Below are 13,223 nucleotides of genomic sequence, written 5' to 3'. Positions count from 1 at the left end.
TAGGAACTCACATGATGTAGAGCAGCAGGTCATGCCAGCTTAACCTAATATCCTTTTTCTGACTGGGTTATTAAACTATTTGATCAGGGGAATGCTCTAGATGTAGTATACATTGTTTTCAGTGAGTCACTTGATAGCATTTTTGTGATAATCTTAGAGAGAAGATGTAGAAAGTTAGGCTGGTTGAAAATAAAATTAATTGAAGTTGGAGCTCATTGAATGACCAGATCCAAGTTTATGAATGAAGTTTAACCTGCATGGAGGTCTCTACCATGCTGGACCCTGGACTGTTCAGTATTTTTATCATTTACTTGGAGGAAGATTTAGATGCCCTGGTTATTCAATTTGCAGATGACATGAATTGGGAGAGAACTGGTCAAGATCTTAGATCCAGTCCAACCAAAAGCATTTATTAAGGGCATACTAGATGCAAATCATTGGACTTGGCCTTAGGAATACCAGTATAAACAAAAAACAGTCCCTTCTTTCAAGGATCTTTTGGCTCTTACAACCTGCTGAGCGTTTGGGGGAGGATAGGACATGTAAACAGTTAAGTATGTGCCTAAACATTAAGTGACACATTCAGGCTCCACATAATAACTAGCATTTAGATGATACTTTAATATATGCAAACTGAAATGACTAAAAGTTGGAGGGGATATGGAAAAACTGGAAGATTAAAACACTTGGTGGAACTATGAACTTATTCAACCATTTTAGAGAGCAATCTGGAATTATGTCCAAAGAGTTATATACCCTTTGACTCAGCAATATCATTACTAGATCTGTTTCCTAAGCTGATTGAGGGGAAAAGGAAAAGGACTTCTTTGTTTTAAAATATTTATAGTAGCCATGTTTGTGATGGCAAAAGACTGGAAAATGGGGGGATGCTCCTCAATTGGGGAATGGATAAACAAGTTGTGGTATGTGATTATGATGGAATACTACTGTGCTGTAAGAAATGATGAGCCTATTGTTTTTAGAAAAACATGGAAAGACTTGCAGGAAACAATGAAAAATGATGTGAGCAGAACCAAGTGAATGTTGTATACAGTAACAACAATATTGTCCAAAGAATAATTGGGAACAACCAAGTTATTCTGAGTACTAGAAATACTCAAATCAGCTATAAAGCCCCCATGAAGGAAAATGCTGTCTATTTCCAAAGAAAGAACTGATAAATAGAAGGATGCATAGTATGGTTTTATATATATGTATATATATATATATGTGTGTGTGTGTGTGTGTGTGTGTGTGTGTGTATATATGTATGTATGTATGTATGTGTGTATGTATGTATGTATGTATGTATCTGCATCAAATGTTGGCCTTCTCTAGTTCGGGGTGAGGAGACAGAGAGTTAGCTCAGAAGTTAAAATGTAAAACAAAAAATAAAGAGAAAAAGAAAAGATTTGCAAAATCATATATATATATATATAATATATATATATGATTTTGCAAATCTTATTTGAGTTCTATAGTAATACTGTTTTGCAGGTACTATCGGTATTATAATATCCATTTTACAGATGAGGATATAAAAACTCAGAAAGATTTAAGTGACTTGTCCAGGGTCATGAAGGTAATAAATGTCAGAGACAGGAATTTTATCAGGTTTTCCTCTCTCCATCTCTGGTGCTATGTGCCCCAAAATGATCTCAACAGGCCAGAAAGATGAACTGAATCTAGTAACATAAAATTTAATAGGGATAAATGTGAATTCCTACACTTGGATTCTGTTTCTCTCTAAAGTGAATTTCTTACAAATAAATTTGAGGTACTTTTTATATATAGGTGCCTATGGTCTCACTTGTGCCCATCCTGCCTTCTGTTCTTTTTTTTCTTCTTCTTCTTTTTTGGCCAAGTCCCCTTATTCCTATTCTGATTTTATTACAAAAGTGACTGAAGAAGAATTTTAAATCCAAGACATAATAATGAATTATAACTTCATAAAATCTAAGTACATATATGGCCATGACTTATCACAGTTGGCTTTCCTTTGATAGAATTTTTTTTTCAAAAGAAAAGTATAGTGAATAAAATCTATTAGGACAGTTTCAAAGATCACTTGATCAAAAAGATGCAGATACTTTAAAATTTTTCTTTTGAAACACTTTATTTTTCATTCTTTGGTCTGATGCCATACCATGTTCACCTAAATTCAAACAGCTACCTATACAACATTTTCTATTTATAGAAGGCAGGAGAGTGAACCTCATTGATTTCAAATAAAGTATGAATTTGATGATAGGATGTTGAAACCTAATAACAAAGTTAAGGAATTCAGAATCAAGATTTCCATGGCAACCATATGACTCTTGCTGTATATTATAATAGACTCTTATAATATCATGCAATAGTGAGCAATGTGACATGTCTTTAAATAAGTCACAATATAATAAAAAGGAATTGTGACCCTCCATTATTTACTTAAACTATCTAAATAATTAAAATTAGATTATTATGTCTGTGATACTATAGGTACCACTGTGAACTACTACATGAGATGTTAAATTATTATATGAATCTGTTACATATATGTTATATATAAAATGCTTCATAGTACTAAAAAGGTTAGTAAAATAATTCATATAGGGTGTAGGAGCACTAAAAGTTTTTCAGAAGTCTCAGGCGTGTTAGTGGATAGGAGTGTGTCCCACTTTCCATCTTCATTTTGCTATTTCTATTACCAGTCCTAACTTATAACCCCCTTGAAATAAAAATAGGTTTCCTGATTAGATGGTTGATGCATTGGAAAAAGGGGACAAGCTGGAATAACCGTTGACATGGTAGAGGTTTGGGGGAATGAAACAATACTCAGGCTATGTAATGTTGTCAAGGGTAACTATATGTGTGTTTTTTTCTTTCTTTTTTCTTTTTATTTTGTTTAATGAGGCAGTTGGGGTTAAGTGACTTGCCCAGGGTCACACAGCTAATAAGTGTTAAGTGTCTGAGGCCAGATTTGAACTCAGGTCCTCCTGAATCCAGGGGCAGTGCTGTATCCACTGCACTACCTAGCTGCACCACTATATGTGGTTTTAATGGGGCTCTAAAATAGCTGGTTTTGGAGTCATTCACAGTCACCTTTCCTCTCCTGAGATTGGTGTGTGTGTGTGTGTGTGTGTGTGTGTGTGTGTGTGTGTGTGTGTGTATTGACCTTAAATCCTAGAAACCAAACTTTCATCCCAAAGATTTCATTTTCTATAAACGTCCTTCCTTCAGTGTTAACTGTACAGAAGTTATATTGATACTAAATGCACTTTCTAAGCACCCTTTAGTTTAGGTTAATAGGGTGGTCTTTGTTACTACTTAAGGAAAATAAGAGCAGAAGTCTAAATATTCAACCTTTCTGTAAGTAAGTACCAAGAAACCCCTTAATGAATTTTAGGCTATAATATCTTATCCTAAAAAGTGGTAAAAACTTTTCCACAAATGGAGACATGTATATATGTAGAAGACTTGGGTTCTAGTTCTGGCCCTGTTACTAAATAGTTTTGTAACCTTGGTCAAGTCACTTCATTTTTCTGAACTTCAATCTCTTCAAGTGAAAAATGAGAGGGTTAGAATAGATGCTCTTTAAGTTTCCTTCTGGCCCTTAAATGCTATGATGTAATAGAGTCTTTCCTGTTTGTACTAGGGGTGAACATAGGATCATAGAAACAATGCTGTAAAGGGCCTTAGAGCCCTTCTGGTACAATCCCCTCATTTTGTAGATGAAGAAATTGAGGTTGGGGTGGAACCAAGATGGTGGCATAAAGAAGCACTCAGTGAAACTCTCCCAACAATCTCCTCCAAACAACTTTAAAATAGTACCTCAAACCAAATTCTGGAGTGGCAGAGCCAATAAAAAGTCAGAGTGAGCCATTCTTCTAGCCAAAGACGACACAGGAGGTTGGAATCTGTGACATAGGAAAAGAGGCTGGCCTGGAGTCCATATGGATCAAATACCAATGGTAGCACAATGTCTTAGAGACAGAAACAGCAGTAGCTTTGGTAACTCCTAAGCCAGAGATGATAAGGGGACCTAGCAACTGATCAAAAAGAGATTACAGGTGATGGCAAAAGCAGTTGGCAAGATGGCGGAGGAAAGGCAGTGAGCTCTCGAACTCATGACACAATCGCTCCAAAAAACATCCAAATAATGCCATAGGAAAATGCCCAGAGCAGCAAAACTCACAGAAGAATGTGCTGAAATCATCTTCTAACCAAGAACGGCTTGGAAGGTCAGAAGGAGGGAGCTGCTGTGCTAACACAGGAGTGGAGCCCAACCCCACAGTCACCCTAACACAGACCCAGTCCCAGGAAGGCCTCACCAGAGAAGGAGACCCCCCAGAGCCTCTGAATCAGCTGAAGCACCAGTGTTGTCTGGAACTAAGCTCACAGTCTGGTGATTGGGCTGAGCCCTGGGCAGGGGGGAGACTACAGGGGTCTTTGCTGGTGCTAAGGCAGAACTTGGATTTTACACCCCTGCTGAGAACCAGGAGGTAGGCTTGAGTAGCAGTGGCCCAGGTGGGGGAGGGGCACAGGTTCGTCAGAGCTAACAACTACAACACACAAAGCTGGTTGATTAGCAAGTTGGTCTGGGGTCATCTAAGGACCAGGGAACAGGCTGGGCTAGTGAAGAACCTGATTCTCCTTAAATCATACCACCTGGAACTTCTTAAGCTTGGGATACTGCAGCCTGGAAACAGTGCCCCGCTTTAAGGAGCTAAAAGTCAAGTAAAAGAAAGGCAAGATGAGCTGACAGAGAAAGGTGAGGACCGTAGAAAGCTTCTTCAGTAACAAGGAAGACTGAGGTGCACCCTCAGAGGAAGATGTCAACATTAGGGCCCCTATATCTAAAGCTTCCAAGAAAAATATGAATTGGTCTCAGGCCATACAGGTGCTCAAAAAGGACTTTGAAGATAAAGTTAGAGAGGTAGAGGAAAAAATGGAAAGAGAAATGAAGGAGATGCAGGAAAGACATGAGAAAAAAGTCAACATCTTGAAAAGTCAAATTGGCCAAATGGAAAAGGAGGTACAAAAGCTCTCTGATGAAAATAATTGCCTAAGAATGAGGATTGAACAAATGGAAGCCAGTGACTTTATGAGAAACCAAGACACAATAAAGCAAATCCAAATGAAAAAGAGATTACAGGTGCTAGCTAGCACTGGGCACAGGGTTACATATTGTTTGACAACTCTGTTGCCTATATCCACTTCTGGGTCATATTTCTTTTTTTTTTAAATTTTTTTATTTTAGCAGGGCAATGGGGGTTGAGACTTGCCCAGGGTCACACAGCTAGTAAGTGTCTGAGGCCGGATTTGAACTCAGGTACTCCTGAATCCAGGGCCAGTGCTTTATCCACTGCGCCACCTAGCTGCCCCCATGGGTCATATTTCAAGGGTGGAGGGAAGCACTTTCAGTCAAGAGGGAGTTGAAACCCCATGGGGCAGTTTCACTTCCAGCCCCAAGGATCAGGGACCAGGAGAAACAGTACCATTTCTAGTCCCAAGGGAGGAGGGGCCCTGAGGAGGATTATCAATTGCAATCTCAAGGGATCAGGGGCTCTTCCAGGGTAAGAACAGAGTGAAGACCAAGAGAGCAGTGATCACACCTACTTGGAAGCAATGAAAACTTCCAAACCCTCAGAACTAGCTCTGAAAACAGTGGTGCAAAAAACCTGAAGCTTTAGCTATTCTCAGCAATACAATAATCTAAAATAATCCCAAAGGACTAATGATGAAAACATACTATCTGCCTCCAGAGAAAGAACTGATATTTTTTAAATACAGACTGAAACATGCTATTTTTCACTTCCTTTTCCCCCTTTTATTCAAGTTTTGTACAAAATGACTAATATGGAAATGTTTTACATAATTCTACATGTATTAACCTTAATCTCATTGCTTGCCATCTTGGGGGGGGAGGGGAAGAGAGGGAAGGAGGAATAGAATTTGGAATTCAAAACTTTAAATAAAAATGTTAAGGAATTATTTCACCAAAGGTCCAGGAAGATGGGCAAAACCTCAAATAAAGACAAGGTAGAATCAAACATAAAAAACCTGAAGCTTGAGACAGAGCCCCATATTTCCCTCTTCATTCCCCACTGGAAAAAGAGCCCAACATTTCAAAAAAAGTTCCAAATCAATAAATAGGGTGAGAAAATGAGCAATAATAAAAGAAACTGATCATGAAAAGCCATTATGGTCACAGGGAAGAACAATACACAAACTCAGAAGAAGCCAGTGAAGTCAAAACAACTATAAGCAAAGCCTCAAAGGCAAAAAAGAATGTGAATTGGCCATCAGCACAACAAAAATTCTTCAAAGAGTAAAAAAGAATTTTCAAAATCAAATAAGACTGTTAAAGAAAAAATTAGGTAAAGAAATTAAAGCAAAGGAAGAAAATTATGAAAATCTAACAGCGTGGTAAAAGAGGCACAAAAATACTGAAGAAAATAAAACCTTAAAAAACAGAATTGGCCAAATGGAAAAAGTAATACAAAAATTCACTGATGAAAATAACTCCTTTAAAAGCACAATTGGCCAAATGAAAAAAGGGTTCACTAAAGAAAATAATGCCTTAAAAAAATAGAATTGGACAAGTGGAAGCTACTGACTCCAGGAGATGTCAAGAAGCATTAAAACAAAGTCAGGGGTGGGTGGCACAGTGGATAAAGCACCAGCCCTGAATTCAGGAGGACCTGAAATCCGGCCTCAGACACTTGACACTTACTAGCTGTGTGACACTGGGCAAGTGACTAAATCATCATTTCCCTGCAAAAAACCCCAACAAAACACCAAAAACAAAAAAAAACCCAAAGTCAAAAGACTGAAAAAAGTAGAAGAAAAATGTGCGTAGGTCATTGGAAACACAACTGACCTGGAAAATAGATTCAGGAGAAATAATTTAAAAATTATTGCATTACCTAAAAGCTATGACATATATCAAGAAATTATCAAGCAAAACTACCCCAATATCCTAGAACCAGAGGGTAAAATTGAAATTGAAAGAATCTACCAATCATCACCTGAAAGAAATCCCAAAATGAAAAATCCCAGGAATATTATAGCCAAATTCCAGTAGCCCCAGGTCAATGAGAAAATATTTCTAGCAGCAAGAAGGAAACTATTCAAATACCATGGAATCACAGTCAGGATCACACATGATTTAGTAGCTACCACATTAAAGAACCAAAGGACTTGGAAAATGACCTGCTCAGAGGCAAAAAGAGCTGGCATTACAATGAAGAATCATTTAGCCCGCAAAATGGCAAAATGGAGTATAATCCTTCAAGGTATGGTAAGATAATGGAATGTGGTGGAGGCCCAGGAGTCCGACTTGATTGACTTAGTAGTGTTTGAATTGGGTGTGAATGAGGAACTACTAAGTACCCACTTAAAGGTGATTAGATTTTAGCCACTAGCCAGCCCTGAGGAGAGTGTGCTCTCAGAGGCTATGAACTGTGGAGACCGCTCTCAGCCAATCAACTTGAAGAGCCTCCCATTTCTGGAGACCGCTCTCAGCCAATCAACTTGAAGAGCCTCCCATTTCTGGGAGGTGGACACAAAGTAGGATATGTCTGCTGGCTGAGGGCTTACTTCCTCTTTTGGTTGGTGACATGGGAGGGTTATGAAGGCTAGGATTTCCATGCTATAAAAAATCTGTCCTCAATCTTTCTCTATCTTTTTTTTTTTCTTTTTTTGCAGGGCAATGGGGGTTAAGTGACTTGCCCAGGATCACATAGCTAGTAAGTGTCAAGTGTCTGAGGCCGGATTTGAACTCAGGTACTCCTGACTCCAGGGCCGGTGCTCTATCCACTGCTCCATCTAGCTGCCCCAATCTTTCTCTATCTTTACCATCTCATATCTTTTAATAAACCCTTAAAAGCCTAAACTCTTGGTGAATTTATCAGTGATTTTAGTCAGTTTTCCCCAAAACTGGGGGGGAGGGGGAAGATTAGAATCCACATTTAGAGGAAAAATGGATGTTTAATTAAATAGAGGACTTCCAAAAGCATTCCTGATTGAAAGACCAGAGAAAATTTGACTTTTAAATGCAAGACTCAAGGGAAGCATAAAAAGTTAAGCATAAAAGAGAAATCATAAGGGATTCAATAAAGTTAAACTGTGTAGCTTTATATATGGAGAGTTGGTAGAGCTAATGGGAAAAGGGGGAAGAGAAGGAGATATTCAGCAAAAGAGCATTATGGATTGCAGGGTGCAGAGGAATGAAGACAGGGCTGGCCTGGGTGTCCTTCTTAAAATGGAGATTCTGGAAGGAACCAGGCAGTTGGGGGAAGATATCATAGGTTTGGAGTATAGTTACAATATGTGAAGTCAAGGGGTGGAATGATATTTTAGTGTAAAGGGATTTCTGGGCTATTATAGAGAAATTCCAAAATACCTAAGAAGGCATCCCAAAGATAATTGAATATTTAAGTGGTTTGGACCTACTTTAAATGGAGGTTCTGGGAGGAAGATAGCTCCCCCACACACACACCTTCAGGCTACAGAGGCTTTTAAATTTTGGAGGAATTTGCATTTTATATGCTTGAGGCAGTTGGTGACCACTGGACCCTTTTTAGAAGAGGAGTGACATGAGTAGAATTATCAAGTTTGGCAATTGTATGGAATATGATTAGAGATGGGAGAGATTAGATGCAAGAAAACCAATTATGAGACTGTTGGCATAGTCTAGTTGAGAGGCAATGAGGACTTGGATAACCAAGAGTTCTGTGAGTATAGAGAAAGTAATAGATGCATGAAATGTTGAAGCAAATCTACATCATGGCAACTGATTGGATTATGGAGGAGTCAATTGACAGTGAAAAGTCAAGGATGATTTAAAAATTTTTGAACTCAGGTGACCAGAAATATGATGCTACCCTGAACAGAACTAGAGAAGTATGAAGGGTTGGGGTATGGATTCAAAGGGGTAATTTGAGTCCTTTTTTTTTTTTTTAAATGTGTTGAGTTTGGGATGCCTATGCAATATCCAGATGGAGTTTTTGAGTAGGCAGCTGGAGATATCTAGCAAGCAATTAGAATCTCCAGGCTGGCGCTCAGAAGAAAATTGAGTGATGGATTGTAGATTTGGGAGTCATTTACATGGAGATGATAGTTGGATCATGGGAGCTGATGAGATCATTAAAAAAGAGAATTGTAAAGAGGACAGGAGAGAGAGAGAGAGAGCCTGAGATGCATCCACACATAAGGAGTGGGACACAAAAAATGATCCTGCAGAAGAGACCAAGGAGAATTGGTCCAACTTAGGAAGAGAACAATCACAGAGCAGTGTCATGAAAACCATGTTTTATATTGCTTTATCTATGTATTTGCTGTGTTGCCCTAGTAAAATGAAAGTTTGTTGAGGGCAGGGACTGTTTTATTTTTTTTTTTTGTCTTTGTGTCTGCAGTGCCTAATATATAAAAGGTGCTTAATAATTGCTTGTTGGATTAAATGAAATAATAGAAATTGTTGCTAAGACTTATTTGGGGCTTCTTTACAGTTGTTGGCTTGAACATTTTAAAATAGTGAAAACCTTTTCAGAAGTTTTCATTTAAAAATATTCCCTTTATTGTTGACTTAAATATTTCTAGTTTCTTTATAAGAAATTTAGACTTGTTGAGAACTTTGAAGTAGCTGAAATGGTTTACTTTCCTTTGATACTTATTCTTACGTGATTAGTAAAACCTAATTTATATGAGTAAGCAAAGGATAAGCAGGATCTGGGGAGACCTCAAATTATATTAAAGGCACTACTTTTCTGTTCACCTTTTAAGAGAAATGAAGGTTTTTGGCAGCCAGTATAGCTCAGTATTAATGAAAGTTGATTGGAGCTAAGCTGTTCTCTTTACTCCTATATTTTAAAATCAGGAGATAATCGCTAGAACAGAGGACTATTTTGGGTTCCATGGGGCCTTGACAGTATTTCTCTTTTAACGAGGGAGAAACTGGAGCCAAACAGATAAATATGATTAAATGCCAAGGAACAACAATGATAACTTGTTGGTGCCAGTCACTTGATGTTCCCTGAAACACAGAGGCACATTAGTCTGCCAGTACCAGGGTGTTTCTGTGCAAAAAGTAGCAGCTTTTAGAGACCAATTACCCTAGAGGAAGTTCCTTTTGGGGAGCAATTGTTCTGAAATTCAGTCAATATAAAATGAAAATGATCCTTTTTTATCATCTTCTGAAATAGTTTAATAGACCATAGGCATAGTGTGTCTTTGGAATACATTGCTTTTATTACCTATTTTCTAAGCCAAGTGCTCTGTATTGAGAATAAAGTCCATTGGTGTTCATCATATCAGTACCTTTTATGGTACACCAAGTCTCACAGTTTATAATATGATAAAATTTGGATCTGAAAACTAGAATTCAAGGGTGTGTCTGTATATGCCTACGTTTATATCAGCATATGTGTATGTCTGTGGAGATAGATATTTAAGATAGGAGATTTAGAAGTAGAAAGGACCTCAGAGTCTATCAAGTCTAAGAGATAAGGAAAATGAGTCTTTTGGAATTTAGGTGACTTGGCCAAGTTCACATACATAATGTCAGTGGTGAGACCTGATCTATCTTCAGGCCCAGTGCTTTTTCTACACTGCATCATATAGATAAATAGATGCCTCACAAGATCAATCAATCAATCCATCAGTAAACATCTATTAAGTGCCTACTATGTGCCAGGCTGAATAAAAAGGTAATGAGGTAATAAATTTAAAAGTGCCATTTACACTGGTACCTTACTATTGTCATTAATGTCATTTAAGGATTGCTTTTTGGTTTTCTATTTTGTAGTATGTTCTACTTTGTTGTAATTTGTTGTCAGTTTTTTCCCTTCTAATATTTCAATTAGTGACACCATCAAAATATACTAACAGAAAGGTCAAGTAAACAAGCATTTATGAAGCTCCAGGCACTAACTTAATGCTAAGCACTGAGGATACAAAGGGAAGCAAAAATAGTTCCTTCTCTTAGGGACTCACCATCTAATGGGGAGAGAAAACATAGCTAATTATGCATAAACAAGATCTATACAGGATAAATTGGAGATGATCTCAAAGGCAGTGGCATTAAGAAGAATTTGAAGAGGTTTCTTGCAGGAGGTGGGATTTTACCTGAGAAAATGTAGCTGCTGAGTTTTCATTTTGATTTAGGTTTCAGGAAATTATATTATTAATAATCCAAGGCGGCCTGCACCAGATGAAAATATAACTGGGATATATCGCACAAAATAAATAAAAATACAGTAAAACATAGCTAATGTCAATATGTGGTTTTCTAAGTCGATATGCATCCTGCAGGGATCCTTATGCATGGTTTGGTGGCCCCTGTTTCTATGAGTTTGATATCACTGTTCTAGATTACAAGAAAAAAGTGACTTTTGATTTCTGAGGATAACCAGAATGATACACTTTTTTTTTTTTAAGTGAGGCAATTGGGGTTAAGTGACTTGACCAGGGTCACACAGCTAGTAAGTGTCAAGTGTCTGAGGCCAGATTTGAACTCAGGTACTCCTGACGCCAGGGCCAGTGCTCTATCCATTGCGCCACCTAGCTGCCCCAGAATGGGAATGTTTTCCATGACTACTCATGTATAATTTATTTTGAAATGCTTGAGAATGATACACTTTTAATAAATGTAGAGGTGGAAGGGTATAGACCTAGAGGCCATCCAGTTTGACCCTTTCATTTTACATGTGAGTAAATTGAGGTGCAGCTGCAACTTGCTCAGAGTCACATAGGTAGTAAGTATCAAAGTGGCAGATCGCTTTACTGCTCAAAAGTGAAAGGGGATAATAATGCTTGTACCACTGCTTCACTCACTGGGTTTTCCTGAAGAAAGTGCTTTGGGAACCATAAAGTGCTAAATAAATGGGAGTGATTAGTATTCATAGCACTGGCTATGAGATTCATTTACCCCTGGTGTTATCTACAGCTTACCATTTGAAAAATGGAAACATTAATATTCAAGTGTATTGAAAGATGCTTACCTTCCATCATTTTTTTAAAAGTTACGTGCAGCATTACCTTTATAAGTAAATTTCCCACTTTAAATTTTTGCTGTTGCCCTCCATTGGGAATGAGAAACCACCAAAACAAAGTGATCTAAAAAAAAAGACCATACTTTTCAGTTGTCATACCAAAATGTTTGATGAAATAGAAGTAAAGTATTTTCTTAAGTAGGAGCCAATTTTGTGATGAGTTCACCCTCAGTACATGGAGCCATTTGGAAATTACTCCTGACCATTCCATAAAGGCAAGATATGAAAAGTGTGGCAAATCATTTGCCATTTCTTTCTTTAGTAGCTATGGACTACCATGATTAATTTCACTAAGCTTTCCTCAGCTGTTATATGCTACTGTTATTTAATATATTGTTCATTTTGGTTTATAGGTAGACTGGGGTCAGCTGGACTATTTAGTTATTGACATGCCACCAGGAACAGGAGATGTGCAGTTATCTGTCTCTCAGAATATCCCTATTTCAGGTAAATTTTAAAAATTTATGTTGATTTGTGATATTTGTAGATTGCCATATGTGAAATATTGGGTGGGGGAGTTCTTTGTGACATGCAGACATTTTTTATATCTTTAAAAAAAAGTAATGCCTCCACTAAAGTCCTGCTGGGCTCCCCCATCGTGACAAAGAACCAATCACATAGCAAACTAAGGAAGCTTTCAGAATTATTGAGATGAAAGGAAAGGGGGAAGGAGAGTGATAAAACAGTGTTTTCAACATAGGAAAATTGATTTCTTAAAATTTTACTTACTTAAAAGAGATCCTTTTGTGCCCATTGCTCTAAGAAGATGAAGTCAGCTATAAAAGATGATTCCATTCATTATGTTTATTATCTTCTTAGTTTTAAAATACCATGTTTTTAAATGAAAGGTGACAATTACTTATCAAATTCTCAATAAAAATTTTAAGTAGTATTTTTTCTCAATTGTATATCAAGACAATTTGTAGCATTCATTTTTACAAGATTGTGACTTCCAGATTTTTCTCCCTCCCCCTCCTCTCCTCTTCCTAAAATGGTAGGCTATTTGATATAGGTCATATATGTGAAATTATGTAAAACATTTCCATATTAGTCAATAGATCAAAAGAAAAACTATGAAAAAAAATAAAGTAAGTGAAAAAAGTATGCTTCAATCTGTAGCCAGAGTCCATCAGTTCTTTATCTGGATGTTGATAGCATTTTCCATCATGGGTCCTTTGTACTTGTGTT

At 37.4% G+C, this 13,223-nt stretch overlaps 1 protein-coding gene across 1 annotated transcript in view; it reads left to right on the top strand.

The window, feature by feature from the left end:
- Window positions 1-13,223, top strand: part of NUBPL (nucleotide binding protein like) — a 340,415-nt gene that overhangs the window by 207,482 nt on the left and 119,710 nt on the right. Inside the window, exon 8 of the mRNA XM_043980572.1 lies at window positions 12,389-12,482. Within this exon, the coding sequence (XP_043836507.1) occupies window positions 12,389-12,482 (94 nt within the window). The remainder of the gene's footprint in view (window positions 1-12,388; window positions 12,483-13,223) is intronic.

This window comes from Dromiciops gliroides, chromosome 2 (assembly GCF_019393635.1).
Source record: "Dromiciops gliroides isolate mDroGli1 chromosome 2, mDroGli1.pri, whole genome shotgun sequence".
Taxonomy (NCBI): domain Eukaryota; kingdom Metazoa; phylum Chordata; class Mammalia; order Microbiotheria; family Microbiotheriidae; genus Dromiciops; species Dromiciops gliroides.
Note: the sequence above shows the minus strand (reverse complement) of the source record. Positions and strands in the feature narration are given on the sequence as shown.